Genomic DNA, 23,777 nt, shown 5'->3' on the forward strand with positions numbered 1-23,777 from the left:
TTGAACACCCCTGGACTAAGAGAAGGGATAAACTTTTGATTTGTTTTCGGTGGCGAAAAGGTGATAGCGTCGTCACACAGGATACGCTAAGGGTCGGAGGATGTTTTTGCTAACAACGCTATAGTTTAGTTCGATGATGGAAGTTTGATAATATGAAACCAGGCCAGTGACAAAGCCTATACCAACAGCAGCGTTTGACAGTAGGCAGCATGTCCCGGGCTCAAATCGTTTATTTTGCAGTGCTGGGCCCGCTGTCACGGTATAACATGTTGCCTGCCACTGGGCTGTATGAAACACCACGCTAGATAATCGCGAAAAAAAAAATTTGAAAGGTTTTATTCAAGATTCCAGATTCAAAATTTAAACTCAAAATACAAAATTTTTTGAGTTGGAATTGAAAATTTAAATTGAAAGTTAAAGAAATTGACAACAGAAAATTGGGCAGTTTCAAATTTAACAACGGAAATTAGAGATGGGGAAGTTGATCAAAATTAAGAAACGAACAAATGAATAAATGAAAACAGGACCAAAATCGACACAGTTAAAACTGAGCATATGAAACTTGAACGATAACTCGTAAACGAAAGTTCCATTGCATTTCTCGGTACCATGCAGATCAAGCGTTTTGAAACCGCCGTGGTTGAAAGCAATTTCCCCCACTGGATGCAATTAAACTGGTCCATTGTTTGCAGCATCATAATTTCAAGACCCTCCCGCCAGCAGGACATTAGTGCGGCTGCGGCTGTCCTCTCGGGATCGCTCCACTCCACCCATCATCACTAATAATCCTTTAACAATCAAACGCCGACTACGGCTTCACAGTGCCGAACACTTTCTCGCTATTTCTATATGGCCCCATGCAAAAAAAAACCCGGACCGAGCATGCCTTCAGGAAGTAGGACAAGCAAAATACACAACCATCCACGAACGAACGAACACGGTTCCACCTCCCATGAGGAAGAAAATTAAGCACTATCTGCTCGTCTTACATTTTTCTTCTGTTTTCTTTTCCCACACCAGGCCCCGACCACAAGCCCCACTATGAAACCCCGCACCAACAACAATCTGGCCCACGTAGATAGCGCGTCGATAAAATCAATCAGCTCCGAAGATGTTAGCACGGCAACGGCGGCCGAGCGGCACGGGCAGGGATGCTGCAGTGCCGAGGCGAAGAATCCGGCCTTCAAACGGGGCCGTCAGATCCAGCTGACGAAGATGCTCATTCTGCCGTTCATCCCGATCCTGGCCCTGATAGTGCAGACATCGATCGAGATGATCGATATCGTCAGCTACCGAATGGAGGCCACCGAGATCGAGGGCCAAGTCACCATGGCCACCAATTTGGGCAAGGTCGTCACCAAGCTGCAGCTCGAGCGGTCGGATGTGGCGTTCTATATCTACACCAACGGCGGCACGCTGAGGCGGAACTTGACCAAGGGTTTCCAAGAAACGGACCGAGCTCTGGAGAACATGTCTTCGTGGCCGGATCTGACCATCGCCACGCTGAACGACGGAAAGGTAACGTGGTTGAACATGAGCGAGTTCCGGGCCGAGTTGACCGAGTTCAGGGATAACATATCGTCGGACAATGGCGAAACGAGCACGGTGAGGGACGTGCTCCACTGGTACACGACCGTGAACGGGGCCTTGCTGGAACATTTGACGAATCAGATCAAAGATGCGAACAAGAGCGGCGTGTGGAGGTATCTGCTGAGTTTTAAGAACATGCTGAAAAGTATCGAAAGTTTGGACATTTCGGCCATGTACGGGATCATCTACTTCGGACGGGGTGTTCTGCGTGTGGAACCGTATGTAAACTACATACAGCACGATATCGTGGGGAAGGAACTGCTAAACGGGTCGTTGAATTACATACCCAAACTAAAGTCAGCCTACAGAGATTTGACCCGGGGGACAAAGGGCTACGGAAAGCTGAAACTGTGGAGCTCAACCATTCGGTTGAACGTTCCAATTGATCCAGACATAACGATGGCCAGAGAATACTACGAAGCGATGGCCACCTACATTGACGAGCTGCGGAAGCTACAGGACCGAATCCGGTGGATCATCAGGTAAGTGTTGAATTTGCATAATTTTTCAATTTTTGAATCCTCTCAATTTCCCCCCCAGGGAAGAGGTCCAAAAAGTCTTGGACAATGCCGACCGCATGGAAACGTTTGGCATTGGCATCCTGATAGTGGTGCTCATCGTATCACCCATCATAATCATTCTGGTGCGAAATGCCGTTGCCACCATCCAGATGTACGCCGTCGACCTGGCGCAGAAGGCCAAAGAATTGAAACGGGAAAAACGCAAATCCGACTCACTCCTGTTCCAGATGCTGCCACCGACGGTGGCCACCCAGCTGAAGCAGGCTCAAACCGTCCCAGCGGAGTACTACTCGTCCGTAACCATCTTCTTCAGTGACATTGTGGGCTTCACGGAAATAGCTGCTGAATGTACGCCCCTTGAGGTACGTGAGTGTGTGTGTTATGCATATCAACCATAACAAACGTGAGATCCATCATCAATCAGCACACCGCTCATTAATATTCCCACACCCATCGACAGGTGGTCTCGTTCCTGAACGCCATCTATCGGATGTTCGATGAGCGTATCGAGTGCTATGACGTGTACAAGATTGAAACCATCGGAGACTCGTACATGGTGGCCTCGGGACTGCCGGTGAAGAACGGTGATATATTTTCTTTTGGCTTTGATCTGGCTTTTTTCTCACACCAATTAACAGGCATGCCTTGCGAATGTGGGCTTTTCCATGTTACAGGTAACAAGCACGTGTCGGAGATTGCAACCATGGCGTTGGATCTGCTGGATGCGTCCGGTTGCTTCAGTATCCCGCACAAGTAAGTGTGGGCGGTGATTTGTTTCGTTTGTGTTCGATGTCACATTATCCTGTTGTTTTAGGTCTAACGAGCCGGTTGAATTACGGGTAGGGATCCACACGGGCCCAGTGGTGGCGGGAATTGTTGGAACCAAAATGCCGAGGTACTGCCTGTTTGGCGATACAGTCAACACTGCTTCCCGGATGGAGTCCACGGGAGAAGGTAATTATGGTTGAATCACAGACAAACGGACGTAACGCATTGAGTATTGTTTTACTTTCGAAGTGTTTTTATGTTACTTCATACGCGAAGTTTGCGGTTTGCAGAGTTGGTTGGAAATGCTATCTAACGAGAAGCTTTAGTGTGATAATTTATTAGCTAGAGAATTATCTTAGAAAAAGGTAGGTGGATAGTTCCGTTAAAGTACGGCAGTATGAAAATTGAATAGAAGTTGAAAATGAGCGAAGGGACATTAATGTGACCTTCTGAAGATTTGAAGACATACTTCAAATCTCCGCGTACATCGTACTGGTTAGGCAAAAGGTGTGCGTTTGACTTTGTACTGTCGCATTAATGTCCCTTCGCTCATTTTCAACTTCTATTAAATTTTCATACTGCCGTACTCTAATGAAACTATCCACCTACCTTCTTCTAAGATCATTCTTTAGCTAATAAATTATCACACTAAAGCTTCATGTTAGATAGCATTTCCAACACAACTCTATTTGTTTACTGTCAATCATCGCCACTAAAACACTAACGCCATCTGATGAGTGCACTGGTATGGGCAGTACGCTCAACATATGGCGGTAGTGTGCTAACGTTAAACTAAAGGGAATTGGCTGTGCGCAACACAGGTGACTGCACTACCAACTAAGAATATTTTTAATTGAGCGTTAAATGCGTGTTCAAGGAATCATATGCAAGTGCTATCTGTACTTGAGGTTAAATTATTGTAAGAATCGTACAGCTTGAGTGCTGCAAGAATGGGTTAGTGGTAATTTTGGAAAGTTTGAATTGATGTTTGCCTTACACGCTATTCTGAATCTTTCCAGTGACTGGGTAGATGGCACCCTCGATGGCACCCAATCTTGTATCCAGTAAGTAGTTGTCAAAATCTGGGTATACTAGTGTTCTTCTGATGAGTGAAATCCACCCAGATTCGGGGCAAATAATATATAATATATAATATGGTTCCAATCGAAATTTTTCCCAAAGTTAAAAATGGCCCAGGTATGAAAGGGAGATTGTTGCGCTGTCCAGCGAAAGTTTTATTGTTCTTTTCTTTCCTTTATTTAACGTCGGTCTCTGTTACGCAATCTAGTGCCAATCACCGACGGACATCGATTGCCATCAATTGACGGCAATCGAATGTGCAGGAAGGCAGCTTCCACACCTGCGTAAGATATCGCACCCATTCATCAACACACATGGGCCGGGACCAACGGATTTACTTCCCTTCCGAAGGAAGACGTGACCAGAGATTTTTATGCCTCAGAAAAATCCCACCGACCTCGGCTGGGATTGAATCCAGACCCATCGGGGTGTTAGAAAGCAGTCACGCTTACCACTACACCACCGGCGCCAGCAAGTTTTATTGTTCGTAATATATAATTCTGCTAAAACGTTACAGCTACGAATATGTTTGGATGGTAAAAGCTACCAGCAGTTATAGTCATTAAGTATATGGTTAACTTCTGAACTTTGATCTTTCTTGAAATTCTCCAGATATTCTGTGCTGCTTTTCTCGATGCCAAATTTATATTGTTGTTGTTACTGACGCATTTTGCTACCACCCCATAGCTACATCCCTGTGGTGCATCGTTATACGCCGTTAACTGTCAGTGCGCTTGGCGCGAAGAGAAAATAAACTTTTTTATCTTTGCTATGGCGAGAACTGTACGATTACTAAAAATAAAGAGTTCTGATTATTTTGATGATTAACATGCAAAGTAGTAGATAAAGTTATTGAAAACATAGCATATTTGGCGACGAGAAGTGTTTCTGAAGAGTCGTCATTGAAAAACCGGAGTTAATATGGCAGAAGGCGGAGAAAACGACGATTTTCCTGGGTTCGAGGAGCTCTCCCACAGGAGCTGTTTAGGCAAATGGCGGCGCAAAACACGAAGCTGTTGCTTATTCTGAAGCGCCTTTCCAATCAGCAGGCGGCACCAGCAGCTAATCCGAAGCGGAGCGCTGAACAGATTGTCGAATCACTATCATATAGCAATCAAGGAATTTTGTTATGATCCGGTAGCCGGAATGACATTTGACCGGGGGTTCAACAAATACGAGGACCTCTTCAGAGCGGACGGTAGGGAGCTGGACGACGCTGTGAAAATACGTCTTCTGTTGCGCAATTTGAGCGTACCAGTTCATGAGAAGTTCACAAACTACCTCCTACCGCAGCATCCACGCGAACTAACCTTTGATCAAGTAGTCCAGAAACTGAAGGTTATTTTCGGTCAGCAAAAATCACTTTTTAGCAAACGTTACGATTACCTCCAGGTGGTCAAAAGTGATGCGGATGACGTCACATACGCAGGAATCGTAAACCGGCAGTGTGAGGAATTTGATTTGGTGAATCTCACAATCGACCTATTCAAAGCTCTGATTTTCATCTGCGGAATGCAGTCTTCGAAAGAAGCGGAGGTCAGAACGCGTCTTCTGTCGAAGTTGGAGTCTGATGCCGGAAGGGAGATCAATCTCGAAGTGCTCATCACGGAGTGTCAGCGGTTGTCGAACCTTAAACACGACACTGCGCTGGTGGAAAACCAAGCAACTTCCAGTGTACATGCCGCTCAGCAGCACAAGCAGCAGCATCAGCAACCAAGGCAACCGAAGGCCGGCTCAACTAATTTTACCCTGCTGGCAGTGTGGGGCAATGCATTTTGTCAAAGATTGTTCCTACACAAACCACATCTGCAAGCAATGTAACAGGCAGGGGCACAAAGAGGGCTACTGCAGTTGTTTCAACCGAACAGTCAACAACGCAGGTGACAACAAACAAGCGCCTCAACAACAGAAGCAAAACAAGAAGAAGCAAAGTCAAGCAAACAGGATTCATTCGGTAAATCAAGTACACAGTGAGCGGAAGTACGTATCAACCCGGATCGACGGCCATTCTGTGAAGCTTCAACTTGACTGCGGCTCGGACATTACCATCATCTCCGAGCAGAACTGGAGGAAATGCGGTTCACCCACTCTTTCGCGAACGGATCACAGAGCGAATACAGCATCGGGCGAGCAGCTGCCTCTGCTAGGAGAGTTTGCTTGTGAAATGCAGATCGGCGAATAGTAGCAACACGGAACCTGTCACGTCACGATCAGATTTCTTCAGGAAACCTTTGCCATATTCGGTATTCCGGAGACTATTGTCACCGACAACGGAACGCAGTTCTGTAGTGCTGAATTCAAGACGATGTGTCAGCAGCTCGGAATTATCTACATTCGTACAGCGCCATATCACCCTCAGTCAAATGGCCAGGCAGAACGCTTTGTCGATACCCTAAAACGCTCATTGCACACAATTGTTGAGGGGGAAGAAGTTCCCCTTCAGAGGAAATGCTGGGCAGGCCGATGCGTACAACATTAGATCTCTTACGACCATCAGCGTTCAACAGTAAGTCCGATCAACAAAGTCCGAAGTTTACATCGGGTTCAACAGTCTACGCGAAGCTGTATCAGAATACGAACAAGTGGAAATGGGCTTCCGGTACTGTTCTTGAAGCCATCGGCGGAGTCAACTTCAACGTTCTGCTCGACTACCAGTCAGGTCGGAGGAAGCTTATTCGGTCACACGTGAACCAGCTTCGACCTAGATGCGATGATACTTTCAAGCCGTTATCAGCACCAACTCAGTTCGACATCCTAGTGGATGACTTCGAACTTAAGCAGCATTCTTCAGCATAGTAGACCGCTATACAACAGAATATGAGATCGACTGAACCGGAACAAGTTAACATTAGCCAGCATCAGGATGACAGTTCAGACGACGACGAATTCTTCGAGACTGGTTCATCAATCTCCAATCAACCACCAGTTTCGCCATCAACATCGAAGTCTCCCAGACCAGTCAGAGATCGCCGGCTTCCGAAAGGACTGGAAGACTATGTCATCGGCTAGAATTAAAGGGGGAGATGCTACCACCCCATAGCTACAACCCTGTGGTGCATCGTTATACCAACAATCAATACGAAACTAACGATTTTAAATTGACTCACTACTTGACTAGCCTATTGGTCCCAAGCAAACGATTAACGTATCCCATTCTAGTCGAAACTCTAGTACTACGCAATGTTTGTTTTGATTCGCTATGAAAGTTTGACAAAATAAAATGAGGGGTTATTGGTTTTTCCTATGTTTCGAGGGGTGAATCGATTAGCTTCGGACCGAAGAGAGTACCAGAGCTGAGCCAAAAAGTTGAGCACGTTATTTCGGGACCTTCTAGTCTTAGAGTTACCTCTACACTCAAAGATAAATTAAATCAAAAAAGCTTAAAAAGTATGCAGATTCCCGCTTCACCTTATTGAGTCAGAGCCATGATTACTTCGGCAGTAGTCATGCATGATTAAAATCGAAATAATCTTTCCAGTATTAAATTTTATTCTTTTTCAATACTGATATATAATCAAAAAAGATTAAAATTAAATCAAAAATTATTAAAATAGAATAAAAAATGATTAAAGTTTATTCAAAAAAAGATAATCTACAATCTAATCAACCATGATTAAACTGGGATTAATATCAGATGCTTATTTTTTAGAAAGAGAGGATTAATTTTTAATCATTCGATATGATTAAACCACAGACAAACAGACGTAACACTATATTGTGTATCTTCGTTCACGCATTTAACGGTTGATTAGAATATTATCAGTTCCGCGAACTACTCGTCGCAGCGCTGGCATCGGATCACTTTGACGTTTCTATACATTCTATAGAAATTTTATGCAATATTGTTTGCGAGTTAGTGAGCAAGCTTGTTTTCCGCGAGAAGCCCGAGAGATGTCGTTGCTTAGGTCCTATGTTTTGAGATACTATGTTTTCAAGAAAAACTTTTTCAAAGAGTTACGTCTGTTTGTCTGTGATTAAACTGAGCTTAATGTCAAATTGCTAAATTTCAAGCAAAATGGGAATAGTTTAATTTATCAGTGTATGGTTATACCAAAGATGAATACTAAGATGAAACTGTCGGAAGAAAAACTTTCTATTTTAGTGTCCTCTTTCACGGTCCCTTTCATCCAATGAATACCCCCCGTATTCAAGGTAATTTTGTGATTTTGCTGCCCCCTCGGTAGAGATGAAATTTTGCGCTCATTTTTATCAAAACAATCACACCAAAATCAGAGATGTCCCATCTTTTAATTACTCGATTAACAACTAATCGATTATTTTTTTGTTCGCTGTGCTGCCATTTTTCCACCAATGAGAGTGCAGCACATGTTTGAAACGATCAGTGATGATCCTCTGGAGATGTTAATGCTTATATCGGCATGATATAACCGATAACAAATATTTTACTTTTCGGTTCGTTGATCGATTAAACGATTATTCGAATGAAAATCGGCCACCACTAGATGAATGTGAAACGTCATTTAAAATATAAGGACCGTACATAAATAATGATACAATTTGAAAGGGACCGAGGCTAATCACAAATTACGTCCCCACGGTAACTGAAATAAACACGAGTGTTCACCGGTTGGTTATACGCCGTTAACTGTCAGTGCGCTTGGCGCGAAGAGAAAATAAACTTTTTTTATCTTTGCTATGACGAGAACTGTACGATTACTAAAAATAAAGAGTTCTGACTATTTTGATGATTAACATGCAAAGTAGTAGTTAAAGTTATTGAAAACATAGCACATTTCGCGCCAAATCGTATTCGGAGCTGGCAGCACCCTCTCAGATTTTAATGAAACTTTCTGGATGTGTGGACCTTGACTAAATAAGCCACTTTGCACATACTTACACTCAAAGGATTTTCAAATCTAAATAGATTAAAAGTTACGCTAAATCGCAACTCTCCTGACCGACGCATAGCTTGATATAGAGAGAGAGAATGCTCACTTAGTATAAAAATTGTTTATACGTGACATAGCATAAAATAGAAATATACCTGAAATGCATACGTACGATTTATTCAGAATGCTTTTATGGCTTCTTTTTTAGTGCGTGATCTTAATTTTTGTTTACATATAAAATAAAAGCTAGTCATGAAGAATAGTTTATTCATAACATAACAGTTTCTTTAGAGTAAACCAATAAACTAATTAATCACAGCTCCCAGCACAGATTGACGAATCTACGGAAATTCCCCCACGGCCTGGCCTGAACGTAGCTTGAGATCCTCCTTGAGATCGATACCAAGGGAAGATGCAAAGGATCTGGTACACAGTGAACTTCAATATGTTCTCGCCTCTCGCCTTCTACCGTGGAGCTAAGCGAGCATGCGTTTTAGTAGAACTGCGAGGTGCATTAATCGTTGATGCCTTGGACCTACGAAATCAAAAAATTAATCTCAATTACCTTACCACAACAGACACTCATTCATAAGACTTACCGAAACCTATCAGAGATAAACTTCTGCTGAGGCTTAATAGAAATCTTGTTTGTCCTTTACATTCTGGAACGAATAGCTCAACTTCCACGTGTCGCGCTTCGAATAGAGCCGTAAGTCGGAAAAACTTTTCTCCAGATCCCACCATATGCAAATAGGCTCGAATAAGATCTATCCCACTGTCCATCTCAGTGAAGCTGGGATACATGGCCACCAATGCGCTCATGCTCCGGTTAGATTCCGGATCTGATTCACTTCGTTGCCGGTTACGTTGCTGCTGCTAGTTGACTTGTTATGTTTTTTTTTCTCTGATTCGGACGAGTTTGGCACTTGGTATATACATTGAATACATTCTCCGATTTTATTCGGACTTAGCATACTTTTGAAAGCAAATTTTAATCGGAATAATGTATATATATAGGTTAATCGTAGAATGCTTAAAATTTAATCTTGTTTCGCTTTGTAATATTTTTCAGTGTAGTCTTTCCAAATTTATCTAGACTAACCTTTGAGAAGGGCCAAACTTTTTTTGACGATTTTTTTCAAAAAATATTATGGTAAAATGACAACTCCTACAAAAATGTGTTGTATAGATGATTTTTAGAAAAAAATTCCATTAGAGACATACATTGAAAAAAATCGATTTTTAAAATTTGAAGTCGATTTAAAAAAATGGCCATGTTTGGATGAAACTTTGTCTCAAAATAGGTAATTATGTTTACTACCAACCGTCCATACATCGCGAGATGGGCATTTTTAAGGAAAAAAAATTTCTAACAAAAACTTTTTCATGTCTGAACTGATTTTTTGACGTAGACGTAGGGAAGGTACTGGGGGTAAATCCAAAATCTAAAATTTCTACTGTCACAAAAAGGTGTAAGGTTTTGAACGCTTATAACTTTGTCATTTACAGATGAAATTAAAATTCAAATACACCAATCGATAGGAAATAACTCTGTTGCAATAAACGCCTTTTCATTTTTTCATAAAAAAAAACTGTTTTAAAAATAGATAAAACAAAAGTGATAATTTTATTACTGTTTTCATGAAATAAACGTCCTCCCCAAACCCAGTCGTGATAATCGAGTACCATTTGGTTGCACATCGTGCTGCTTAAATCTGAAAAGTTATAAAACAGCGCTGCTAGTGTGCCTCAACTCAACTCAGCAGCAGTAGCAGCAGTAGGAAGGCGATTCCTGTCAAGCGTGCAGCGTTCGAGTTTTGCACCTCGAACTTTGCGCGTCGTTCCCGTCGAGATCACTGGCTGCTGGTAGCGGCGTCGCCTCGATGGTGCAAGCGCTCTTCGCCTGAATGATAACTACAAATCTCGATTACTTTTTCTAAAGGACATATCAGCTTTTGTAAACAACGCATTTTATCGTCGGTTTGGCATAACTGATAGCTCCCCCCACATACTAACACCACTATATCAGGTAGGGGAAAATTTCCTCTATCTGATGGTAGTGTTAGCATGCGTGGGGGAGCTACCAGTTACGCCAAATCGACGATCAAATGCGTTGTTTACAAAAGCTCATACGTCCCTTCGAAAAAGTAATCGAGAAATACTTACTGTGTACCAATTGCCGAGTTAAATTTAACTCGTGGTTAAACGTGACATTTCGAACGTTATTTTCAATGTTCGAAAATGCCGGAAATTGATCAGTTTTTAAACAGATCACAGCCACGGTTCCCAAAATTTAACTTCTAGTTGGTCGGAAATAACCACGCTCGTATAGCAGGGTTATTCGATAACTCATCTGTCACATTTAACCACGAGTTAAATTTAACTCGCCAATGGCGACATAGCCTTGGAAGTAAAATTAGGGCCATCCATAAATTACGTATATTTTTGACCAATTAACCCCCCTTCCCCCCTCGGAGCGTGTTTTGCAATACACCTAATACATGGCCGGTCCGAATTTCTGAAACCCCTCTCCTCCCTCAACTACTACGTTATTTATGAAAGTTCCCTAATCATTGGGCAACACTTTTTTTAAACCTGCATGTCACTATAACAATTGAAATTTTTAAACTAAAAACTAAAACTAAATCTTATCTAAGTATAAAGGGAATTGGTCGTTGCAATTGAGGATTGCAACGATTTTTGCCTGAAATTATTCATTATTTGTTGGACATTTGTTCTAAAGTCTCAACATTCGAAATTCTATGTACCTCAGTAGTACTGTACCAGGGAGGCAACTTCAAAATCATTTTCAGAACTTTGTTCTGAATCCTTTGAAGTGCTTTTTTCCTGGTAGTGCAACAACAAGACCATATTGGCACAGCGTATAGCATGGCCGGTCTAAAAACTTGTTTAAATATTAGAAGTTTATTCGTCAGGCAAAGTTTGGATTTCCTGTTTATAAGAGGATACAACCATTTTATATATTTATATTAATTTGGCTTGAATGCCCTCAATGTGATCTTTAAAAGTTAATTTTTGGTCAAGTATTAATCCAAGATATTTCACTTGGTTTGACCAGGAAATTGGAACTCCGTTCATAGTGACTATGTGACTACTACTAGGTTTCAAAAACGAAGCTCTAGGCTTATGTGGAAATATTATAAGTTGAGTTTTGGAAGCGTTGGGAGAAATCTTCCATTTTTGTAAATAAGAAGATAAAATATCTAAACTTTTCTGCAGTCTGCTGCAAATAACACGAAGACTTCTTCCTTTAGCGGAAATGCCTGTTTCATCAGCGAACAAAGATGTGTGGCAACCCTGAGGCAAATCAGGCAGGTCCGAAGTGAAAATGTTATACAATATAGGCCCAAAAATGCTACCCTGAGGAACTCCTGCTCTAACAGATAGTCGATTAGATTTGGAATTTTGATAATTTACCTGCAGAGTTCTGTCAGTTAAATAATTTTGAACTAATTTCATAATATAAATTGGAAAATTAAACTTTTTCAATTTAGCAATCAAACAAACCTTCATGCCAAACACTGTCGAATGCTTTTTCTATGTCTAAAAGAGCCACTCCGGTTCAGTAGCTTTCAGATTTGTTTGAACGAATTAAATTGGTAACTCTTAAGAGTTGATGTGTAAGCCTCTAGACTAACTCAGGGAAAATCTAAGGGTCGCCTACGGAACTAACTATCACACTCACATCCAGATACCACCTGTTTACAGCAGGAACGTATATTTTGTTTAAAGGTGAGCAATAACCACAAACGATGCACCCAAAAGAGAATAACACAAAACACATGGGAAGCTCAAAAGCCAACGAGGTTCAAATTTCTGAACTGTGAACTCCCGGACGAGGCCTGATGACCCCTTTCGGGCCCGGGAAAAACGAGGACAAACGAAAAGTTGGTGGAATAAATTTAAAGGGCTGCACTCTATAAGAAAACAGCCGCCTTTTATTCTACTCTAGGGTGACGTCACATGCACTTGCACTGGGTACTTGCGGTTTTCTGGTAGGTGGGTAGGTCGACTTTCGTAGCAGGATCAACGATGATTGGGCGATAGCGACCAGCATGACATCGCTGACATTTCGACGTTGTTTCTGCTGTCTCGATTGCTGGTGGATTAATGTCGGAGCTGATGATGAGGTCGCCGTTGAGTCTGCGATTATGTTGTAATCGCCGATAGGAGCACCGGTGGCAACTTGGATCAATCAGCACAATCAACCGTTCAGAGAGCCGGTAGTGAGGCGGTGAGGCTGTCCGATCGGTTACCCTGATGAAAACGCCGACGTCGAATCGTTGTTGCTATGTTGAGGAGGCCACTACGGGCTTATTGACAACAAGATGGCGGTCCTTCGCCCATTATCGAGGAGTGGCTCTTAGATTGTAGATGGCAATGGCGGATATTCTGTTCCACGCTGATTCTTCCAAGAATGTTTGATGAGGATAGTGGACCTGGGCTCAGTCACTCAGATGGGGTTTTCTGTCCGTGAAGAAAACGATACTTATACCACTGGCTAACGTGGATCGCTTGGCTGGTATCGGTTACTAGAGTGGTGACTAGTCTGAACTGAACGCTCGCCGAATGGTGCGGTACCACTATCCTTGGCTCCTCTTGGCTCTTTCTGGGGAAGAGAGTTTTGGAACTTGTCCGAATAGGAAAAAAGGCCCAGATAATGGACCTACCTAGCCCATTAGTGCTATGACGTCACAATATAGGCTATTTGGTGTAGTTACATTATTTTACAATTTCATTTACTTTTTTCCTAATTGCTCCGTTTAATAACACGAATAACTAATCGAATATAGTAAATCAGCAGTAAATCTAATGGAGTAAGAACATATTTTCATTTTAGACCTTACTTTACTCTAGCTTTATTTTTTACAATATTCTTCTTTTTAACACTTTTCATTTTCACTACCTTAGTTTATATAGCTTTAAATTGATTTTTACTACTGCCTTTAACCGAAGACAACAAATCAAGAAGACTGGCAACTTTTCCAAAATCCAAACGACAGATACAGTGGCGATGAGCTTGAGAGAAGGTGGAAGCAACGCATAGAAAAATGAGCAAATACACAAACCCTTCTTCTGAGGATGTAATCTTTGCTATCAAATTCGTTCGAAGCATTTACCATTGTTGTCTTCGCTTTAACTTTACAACACCACATACAGATATAACAAACTTTCAATTTTTAATTTTAAGAATGCGCGCGCACTTCCACTTCCTACGGAGTTCAAGGACAGAAGAGAGCGAACAATTCTACGGCTGAGCCAATCAATCCATGATATCAAACATCGAACCTTTGTTACTCGATGTTCTTTGTGTAACTTTCTTCCGTGGCATCATTTGTGGTTACGCTTTAAATTAACGGCGCCGCGGAGCGGCAAACGATATATTTCTCCGCTGCCAACAAACAGTGAGAGCCAGTACTGATTATGATAATTAGGGAATAGGGTTCTGTATTGACATGGAACACCTTATAAAAAATAATCGCAAGGTGACAAAGTCATCTGCTTGGCTTAATTGAAACCGCTGGTTACAGATGAGTACACTGAACCAATATGACATATTCCTGTTATGTGAAAGTCTAATAAATTTGCGCTATTAGAAATTCCAATGAAAATGATATGATTGAAAATGTGTCAGGTAAATTCTAAATGATTATCTGATACATTTACAATGCTGATTAGTTGGTAACTTTTATATGATCCTCATATGATAAATGAAAATTGTTAAAATTATAAGAATTAAGCGAAATAGATCTGAAGCCTATAATCATAAGCTTTACTTTTTACTACAATATCATATACATGTCATAAATGAATCTAATTAAAATTTATATGAAAATCACATGAAATTTACTTATTGCTTTGACACATATATTTAATCGGTTCTAAAAATAAATCAAAAATAAACATCCAGAGGCAGTGTGCTTGAGTGCTTTTCACAGTTGCGTTTTATTTTTTTTTATTTTATCTTATTTGGGATTCGACCCAGGACTGTTGAGGTGTAATGCTGTCGGTGTCTTCGCTTAGTTCCACTGGGCCACGGCTGGCTTTGAGATAGAGCTCGTTCAATTAGCATGAAGTAAGAACAGCTCTCCCGACATGAAATGTAGTGCAACATTATGCTCGTTTTGCTAGAGTGAAGACAAATAGCACTGACAAATTTATGTTCCGTTTCGGTGGTGTCGTTTGTTCAAATCTTTCTCGTATTGATGTAAAGCATCATTCTATTTAAAATTATCTGTTTTCAAAAGGTTTACTTATTGAAGAAAGCAAACTTATTGAACGGTAGCTAGAAGCTTCAGCCGGATTTTTATCCGGCTTTAAAATTGGAACAACTTTTGCATTTTTCCATTTATCAGGAAAGTATGCCAAATGGAAACATCTGTTAAATAATTTTACCAAGAAAGACAAGGTACTCTCTGGGAGTTTTTTGATGAGGATATAGAAAATTCCATCATCACCTGGAGCTTTCATATTATGAAACTTTTTAGTTATAGACCTTACTTCGTCCAAATCAGTCCCCCAGGAATCATCAAAAATATTTTTTGAGAGAAAATATTCAGATAATCCCGAGCAACCTGATTCTCAACAGGACTAGTAAGTCCCAAACTGAAATTATGGAAACTCTCGAATTGCTTAGCAAGTTTCTGAGCTTTTTCCAAATTTGTGATCAAAATTTTACCACCTTCTTTAAGCGCTGGAATAGGCTTTTGAGGTTTTTTTCAAAATTTTTGTGAGTTTCCAAAAGAGTTTGGAACTTGGGACTAATTTAGAAACATTATTTTCAAAAGTTTTGTTCCTCAGGGCAGAGAATCGCTTTTTAATTTGTTTTTGCAAATCCCGCCAGATAACTTTCATGGCAGGATCACGTGTTCTTTGATATTGTCTCCTACGGACATTTTTAAGACGGATCAAGAGCTGAAGATCGTCGTCTATTATAATTGAATCGAATTTAACCTCGCATTTTTGGACTGAGGTTGCTCTTGCTTCAACTATACAAGAAGTCAGAGATTCAAGAGCATAATTAATTTCATCTTTGGTTTGCAAAGGAATGTTTGGATCGAAGTTATATTCCATAAATGTTCGATATTGCTCCCAATCAGCTCTATGGTAATTGAAAGTAGAGCTGTTGGGATTACCAATTATTTCTTAGGATATTCCAAAAGCTACTGGAAGGTGATCAGAACCGAAGTCAGCATGTGTAACCAATTGGCTACAAAGTTGACATGAATCAGTTAAGTCCAAATCAATAGTTGAGGGATTTCTTGGAGAAGAAAAGCATGTTGGGCTGTTTGGATATTGAATAGTGTAATAACCTGCAGAACAGTCATCAAACAGAATATTACCATTGAAATTGCTTAGAGCGTTATTCCATGAGCGGTGTTTTACATTAAAATCACCAATAATGAAGAATTTAGACCTATGACGGGTAAGTTTCTGGAGGTCACCCTTGAGAAAATTCTTTTTCTGGCCTACGCATTGGAATGCCAAAAAGGCAGCTATAAACGTAAGTTTTTTCAAATTTTGTTTCAACAGAAAGTCGGAGGCGAACCAGCCTAAGGCTGAAAGCCTCCTAAATAAAGCTAAATTAATTAATTAATTTCAACAGAAACTCCCAAAGTTTCAAAAACTTTGGTTTCAAATGAAAAAGGAATTTTATGTTTGATTTGTCAATGAACAATGATGGCAACGCCACCACAGGGTCCATCAAAACGATCATTTCTATAAATGAAATAATTTGCGTCCCATTTCAGTTATAACGGCAATATGCACGTTATGAACTCTCAAAAAGTTAAATAGCTCGTCTTCATTATCTTTAAGAGATCGAGCATTCCAATTTAAAATATTTAAGGATTTAAAATCCCTTGCTGAATTTGGAAGTCATGACAATATTGTTCGCAAATTAAACTCCAGTTTGAATAGCATCAAACATAGAGTTAGATTTAAGCATATCAGAAATCATTTCAATTAATGATTTCAGTAAAAAATCCATTTTAGGAGCAGTAATGCTTCCTAAGTCAAAATTATCAAAATTTCTGTTAGAATTACGTGGGTTAGATTTCTACCCAATGCAATAGCAGCATAGGTAGCTTCATTTACTCGCTGAACATTGTTAGCAGCGAGGAGAGTAGGTATAGATGAAAAATTTGAAGCAGAGGTGATATTTGTACCTACGGGTACGAATGTGGAATGTGTTCCTCGCTGACCGTTGTTAACAGCAGAGTAATTGGCACCTGTTCGGAAACGTGGAGCGTTTCCTACCTGTCGCTTAGAACGAGATTTTAGGATCGCTTTGCGAGTCTTACATTCCCAAAAATTGGATTTGTGGTTTTCACCACAATTTGAACATTTAAATTTCTTAGGATCTTCCTTCACAGGACAGTCGTCCTTTGTTTGAGAGGAATCACCACAATTCATGCATTTAGCTGGCATGTAGCAATTTTTTGTTCCGTGACCCCATCCCTGGCACTTACGGCACTGGGTGATGTTTAGGTAACCAACCGCGTAAATAAACTGAAATTAAAATTATCACTCACGATGTCACAAATGTCTGGTCCGGGAGAAAAAATCAAACAACGCAGATAGCGCAAAATCTTCTGATGAATCATGTTTTCTTTCTCGATTCTAAAACTTCTCGGAAAGTGAGAAAACCACCAATCACACACGTATAACCGGCCTGAAGGCAGAGTGCCAGCGCTAATCCGGTAAATGTAGCCGAAAACTATGAAAGCGAACGCACGCACAAAATAGAGAGCAAACTTTAAACACAACCATATCCTAAGGGGTTCGAAACTGCACTGAGCCTCAGAACGGAGAATATTGAGCACGAAATGAAACGTAACGGACTTAGCAATCGTTTAAGAATCGTCCTGAAAGGGTTTGATGTCGAGCAAAATCAAGTACTATCGGCCACTGGTGCTGCTGGTTCGTAACGGAATATGGCTGTTCAAACAGCGTTTCTACGCCAGCAGCAGTAGTACAATTCCGTTGCAGGAGGAAGACGAAGGGGCCCGTACAGTCTGTAGAAATAGTTTCAACTCCAAAGGCAAAATTTGCAAGTAATTGGTGGGCCGTGATTGGGCTGCTGCTGGTGATAACTAGGAATTAAAGAGGTTGAATTTAGAAGACCTGTCAAAAGGATTAGATGTCGCCTCTTTACCCTATTCAGTCTCTTTACTATGAATGAAAATCAAAAATCAGAAACTGTTCCGTTGCGTTTGTATTGGTTTTCTTGCAAAACATCTTTACTTTAGCTGAAGACGCTAATTTCAAATAACAGACTAAAGTGGTCATTTTTATACGATAGATGAGGAGATACAAGTATAGAGTTGAAGGTTCCTTTAGAGTACGGCAGCGTGAAAGCGAGCAAGGACAACTTTGATGTGTGGTGAAACTACGACCAAACAGGGAAGCGAAACGATCAGCGAAATAAAAGTCCGAAAAAGGAACACCAGCGGAAATAAAACGCGACGGATTTAACTGCACGGAAATTGTACTTTATTGTCTGCTCTACTCAAGTGAAAAGATACGAATAAAAAACGTCACAGCGAAGTGCATCGTCAGTTCGCCGCTGCTTGTTGGTATTGGTGTGGACATCGAGGTAATGACACGCTGATCTCAGGTTAGGCAGAAGGTGGTCATTGTTTACTCCCACACTCCCCCTGAATGAACACCGACCATCAATGGACGAGGCCCATTCGCTCCAGCATTTCCCGAAAACGGACGGCACCCAAAGGTTTAGTGAGTGCATCCGCAGTCATTTCATCTGATGGACAGTAGACAAGCTCTAAGTCTCCTTGATCGCAGAGATCCTTCACGAAGTGCTTCTTGGTATCAATATGTTTTGATCGTTTGCTGGTACGCTCCGCCTTCACAAAACTGAGGCAACTCTGGTTGTCCTCGAATATTGTTGTCGCCTTGCTGGTATCCTCGCCGATCTCGTTGAACAGTCTGCGTAACCAGACCAGTTCTTGGGATGCTTCGCTCAGTGCTACATATTCGGCCTCCATTGAGGACAAACTCACACATGATTGGCGTCGACTAACCCAGGTAACAGGCCCCGATCCGAAGAAGAAGATAAATCCTATAGTCGATCGTCTGCTATTTTGGTCGCCAGCCCAGTCGGCGTCGGAGTAGCCAATTAGATTCCATTCATCTCCTCGTCCGAATTTCAGTTGAAGCTGTTTGGTCCCTTTCAGGTACCTAACGACACGCTTAGCTGCTTTTCAATCCCTTTCTGTTGGTCGGCTCACACATCTTCCGAGAATAGAGACGCATGCTGCTATGTCCGGTCTGGCGTTGACCGCGACATACAAGAGGCCGCCAACTAGACTGCGATATCTCGTTGCATCCACAAGCTGATCACTGTCTTCCCCTGCGCGCATGTATCCTGCTTCTATAGGCGTCTTCGATACGTTACAATCGGTCAACTCAAACTTGCTGATTAATGTCTCAATGTAGCTGGTTAAACGGATGCTGTAGTAACCTTCATCACGCAGAACTTCCAATCCAAGAAACTGTCGCACCGGTCCTAGGTTGGTTGCTTCGAATGCATCACGTAGGGCGTTATAAACGGCACGTATTTCACTCTCATCCTTACAACCTACCAGTAGATCATCAACATATACTATCAGAATAACTGTCTTCTCGTCGTCATGACGCAAATACGAACACGGGTCGGACTGGCATTGCTTGAAGTTCAAGCGAGTCAGTACTTCATGCAAAGCTCGGTTCCAACATCGAGCACTCTGCTTGAGGCCATAGATACTTTTCTTGATCCGACAAACCAAACTCTCCTTCCCAACAGCTTCATACCCGGGAGGTTGGCGCATATAAACCTCCTCCTCCAAAGTTCCGTTAAGGTAAGCGGTCTTTATATCGAAGTGGTGCAAAATCATCTGCCGTTTACCAGCGACTGCCAGAACTGCACGAAGCGTTGCTAGACGAGTAACCGGAGCAAACACGTCCAAGTAATCGATGCCGAACCGTTGATTAAAACCTTGGACTACCAAGCGCGCCTTATGCTTGATAACCTTGCCGACCTCATTCCGCTTCAGCTTAAATATCCACTTTGATCCTATTACCTTCTTACCTTCCGGCAGCTGCATCAGCTCCCACGTTTGGTTCTCAGCATGGGATAGCATTTCCGCGTCCATTGCTTGCTTCCATTCGGTAATCTTGACAGCATCTTTGCAACACGTCGGCTCTTCCATGGAACACTCAGCTACGCCGACAACGAAGTCATCATACCGACTCGGCAGTACACCACGCGATCTACGATCTTCACGTCGTAATTCACGATCCTCCTCATTGACAATGACTTCTGGATCTGATGTTTCCGCTTGATCTTCGGGGCCAAATCCAAGAAAATCTTCTTCACTTGATCTGTCTGTAGCATCGTCCCAACCTTCGAAGCTGCTGTCACTACACAGCTCTCCTTCCGGCTCCAACGGTTTACACGAGATCTCAATCTCCTGCTCAGACTCCTTGCGAGCTGCGTCTGGCTGCTGATGCTCCGATCCATCACCGTGCTCGAGAAACTTAGCATCGCGACTTATAGTGATCCGATTTGTAGTTTGGTCGAGAAACCGGTAACCCTTATGATCTTCGCTGTACCCGACAAAACGTAGCTTAACTGCTTTCTGGTCCAACTTTGATCGCTTCACATCCGGGATGTGCACGTAGGCTTCACAGCCGAAAATACGGAAATGTCCTATGTTCGACTTCAGGCCAGTCCACAACTCAAACGGTGTTCCTTTAACCACTCGAGAAGGCAGCCGGTTCTGCAGGTACGCTGCCGTCATAACTGCCTCACCCCAGTACAGCTTGGTCATGTTCGCATCCGCCAGCAAACAAATCGCCATCTCCTGCAACGATCTATTTTTCCGCTCGGTGACCCCGTTTTGTTGGGGGTGAATACGGAGTCGTGAGCTGTGCTTTTATCCCTTCGCTTTCGTAGAATGTTTGCAGTTCACGGTTTACAAACTCACCGCCTCCGTCTGAACGAATGACGAGAGGTTTTCTGTCAAACACATTTTCTACCCAGCGAACATACTGCTTTATCTTTGAGGCAGATTCACTCTTCTTCCTAAGCAAATACACCACCGCATAACGACTGAAGTCGTCGATTAGAGTCATTATGTAGCGATTGCCGGAAGGAGTAACGGTTTCAATGGGACCACATAAGTCGGTATGGATTATCTCCAGAGGACGTGAGGTGCTTCTCTCCGGCTTAGCTGGAAACGGTTTCCTTGCTAACTTGCCCTTCAGGCAACACTCACAAGTGATTCTAATACCGCAATCTTTAAACTGGAATCCACTTACCAACTTGTCCTTCTCCATGATACGCAAGACATCGGGGTCCCGATGGCCAATCCTCCTGTGCCACAGGTGCTGACAATTTCCATGGCTGCTGCCGATCTTCCTGGCACCTTGCTCCATTCGAAGTCGGTAGAGACAGCCGACTTTATCTCCGACGACGACAGTTTCACCAGCTTGGTTCTTTACTTCACAGATCTGCTCGTTGAACTCCACAACAAATTTCTTCGCGACCAGCTGACTAACCGATATCAGCCCTCCATCGAGTTCCGGAACGTATAATACATCCTTGAGCGTAATCTTGACACTTTCACCTTGTCCGTCTACACCGAACGCGATACCGTGACCCGCACCGCTGACGCTGGTTTTTTTCCCGTCCGCGAGTGTCACACTCGAAACCGCACACGTTTTCAACGCCACGAAAAACGACCGGTCACTGATCATATGGCATGTCACGCCGCTATCGATAATCCAACCAGATAGACCGCCGCCCACCATAAAGCAAACCGCACTTCCAGCTCCGTGAGCCTGTTTAGTCTTCCCACCTTTGTCCTTCGAGCTGTCTTCCTTGTTTTCCCGACGTTTCTTCGTTTCACTTTTTGCAGACAACCACTTCTTACAGTCCTTCTTGAAGTGTCCCGGTTGTTTACAAAAAAAAACACAACTTTTCCTTCTGTTCACCACTCGCGTCCGATTTCATTGCCTTGAGATCTCGCGACTCGCGTTCACCACGCTCTATGCGCTGATTATATTCGTCCAGCAAACTTGCTTTTACCGACGTGACAGTCCAGTCTGCATCCGCCCGAGTTTGCAGACTCTGTACGAGCGTACGGTATGACGACGGTACACTGCGGAAAATCATCGCAATCTGCAGCGGTACATCCAAATTTTGACCGGCGGCTGCCAATTTGTCGAACAATCCCTCCATGGAATTCAAATGATCTTCCATGCTATCACTTTCACTCATATTCGCACCACACAGCAAACCCATATAATGTACGATAGTGGACATCGTTTGCTTCCACATACCCTTCGCACTGGTTGCACTCTTGACCAACTTGAACTGGCTGTCTTCTAGGAACAGCCCAATATTTGCCCGAGCCTTTCGATCCTTATTCTGCCACTCATCCGTCACAGGTTCTGGCGCCGCGACACGAATCACTTCCCACAAGTCATCCTTTTCCAACAGCCACTCCATTCGCTGTTTCCACGACGCCCAGTTTTGTTGGTTTAACTTGGGGAACGAAACTTTCGCAGCGTCCGCCATTTTGCTCCGGTCTCAACCGCGTGGAAGAAAACTTCTCGAAAAAAAAATGTTCGCTCTCAGTTTTCCACCGTCGTTTTCTTTACCCGTTCACTTTTTTACTATTTCACTTGCTGGGCCCATAACCTGTGGTGAAACTACAACCAAACGCGACGGATTTAACTGCACGGAAATTGTACTTTATTGTCTGCTCTACTCAAGTGAAAAGATACGAATAAAAAACGTCACAGCGAATTGCATCGTCAGTTCGCCGCTGCTTGTTGGTATTGGTGTGAACATCGAGGTAATGACACGCTGATCTCAGGTTAGGCAGAAGGTGGTCATTGTTTACTCCCACATGATGAAGGTATGAATAGGGTTGATCATCTCTCTTTACCAAACTCCCCAGTTGGAGAGGGATGGGAGGGGTATCTCCCCGCCACCACTGGCAAAAAGATGATCACCGATTTGCTCTTGTACCAACGATGTGTTTGAAACAGTTCAGATAATGGAATACCCCTAACCCCATCCCTCTCTACCTGGGGAGTTTGGTAAAGAGAGATGATCAACCCAATTCGTACCTTCATCAAAGTTGTCCTTGCTCGCTTTCTATTATCTATATACAATTTTCACACTGCCGTACTCTAACGGAACTATCAACTGTATACTTTCATCACGTCGTATAAAAATGACCACTTTAGACTGTTATTTGAAATTAGCATCATCAACTATGTAAATCGTTAACTTTACGCAGAAGTAATACAAACATAAATAGTTAAAGTATCTTTACCTTGTTTAGCATCTGTTCCTCCTGATCCTGCTGCCTTCGTGGATCCCAGCTAGTTTCGTGTTTCCATTTATCGCGCAAGAATTGATTTAAAAATTGCTTATCATGCGGCGGAAGGGTATTTCTGTGGGTGTTAGCACAATGTGTTAGAGTGAATTACCCCCTGCGCTATTCTAAGAACATCTGGAAACTGGCTGGAACTCTATAGCTGAACATGCAATGCTTCGTTGAACTTTCGCGATTGAACCTTATCAAATGAACAAATCGAATCGAAAAGTTCGCAAATACAACCCAAAGTAATTTATTTCGTTTTAGCGCTAAAAATCCACATTTCCACCGAGATGAACGACGAACTGGTCAAGATTGGTGGCTTCAAAACCGAACACCGGGGACTAATCGACGTGAAAGGCAAAGGCCTCATGGACACCTATTGGCTGACCTGCAAGGAGGGAACCATTCCGAACCACCACGGAGAAGTGGCCTGGTATGCCGACATACAACCCGTCTACCTGAAAATTGTTTAAGGACAAACGAGAATCTGAATCACAAATATAGTACAGACACAATAGATACAATACAAAACCAAAGCCTTAAAGTCATAA

At 42.4% G+C, this 23,777-nt stretch overlaps 1 protein-coding gene across 2 annotated transcripts; it reads left to right on the plus strand.

Annotated features, from left to right (window-relative positions):
- Nucleotides 1-1,041: 1,041 nt before the first annotated feature.
- On the plus strand, nucleotides 1,042-23,777 carry LOC135712640 (uncharacterized). Of its 2 annotated transcripts, none has more exons than XM_065235593.1 (6): nucleotides 1,042-2,072; nucleotides 2,131-2,473; nucleotides 2,572-2,695; nucleotides 2,750-2,864; nucleotides 2,926-3,065; nucleotides 23,491-23,777. In XM_065235593.1, exons 1-6 carry the CDS (start codon nucleotides 1,042-1,044, stop codon nucleotides 23,697-23,699), a joined length of 1,962 nt encoding a protein of 653 aa, XP_065091665.1. In that variant the 3' UTR covers nucleotides 23,700-23,777. The 2 variants fall into 2 exon arrangements, with proteins under 2 accessions (XP_065091665.1, XP_065091667.1); XM_065235595.1 differs by having other exon boundaries at nucleotides 2,786-2,864.

Source organism: Ochlerotatus camptorhynchus, unplaced genomic scaffold (genome assembly GCF_037179485.1).
Source record: "Ochlerotatus camptorhynchus isolate MF236.1 unplaced genomic scaffold, CSIRO-AGI_Acam_v1.1 ptg000498l, whole genome shotgun sequence".
Lineage (NCBI taxonomy): Eukaryota > Metazoa > Arthropoda > Insecta > Diptera > Culicidae > Ochlerotatus > Ochlerotatus camptorhynchus.

Coding starts and splice junctions, on each gene's coding strand:
- LOC135712640 (XM_065235593.1), top strand. CDS start 1,042: ATGAAACCCCGCACCAACAACAATCTGGCCCACGTAGATAGCGCGTCG. Junction 2,474..2,571: donor CTGAATGTACGCCCCTTGAG/GTACGTGAGTGT, acceptor ACCCATCGACAG/GTGGTCTCGTTCCTGAACGC. Junction 2,696..2,749: donor GGGACTGCCGGTGAAGAACG/GTGATATATTTT, acceptor ACCAATTAACAG/GCATGCCTTGCGAATGTGGG.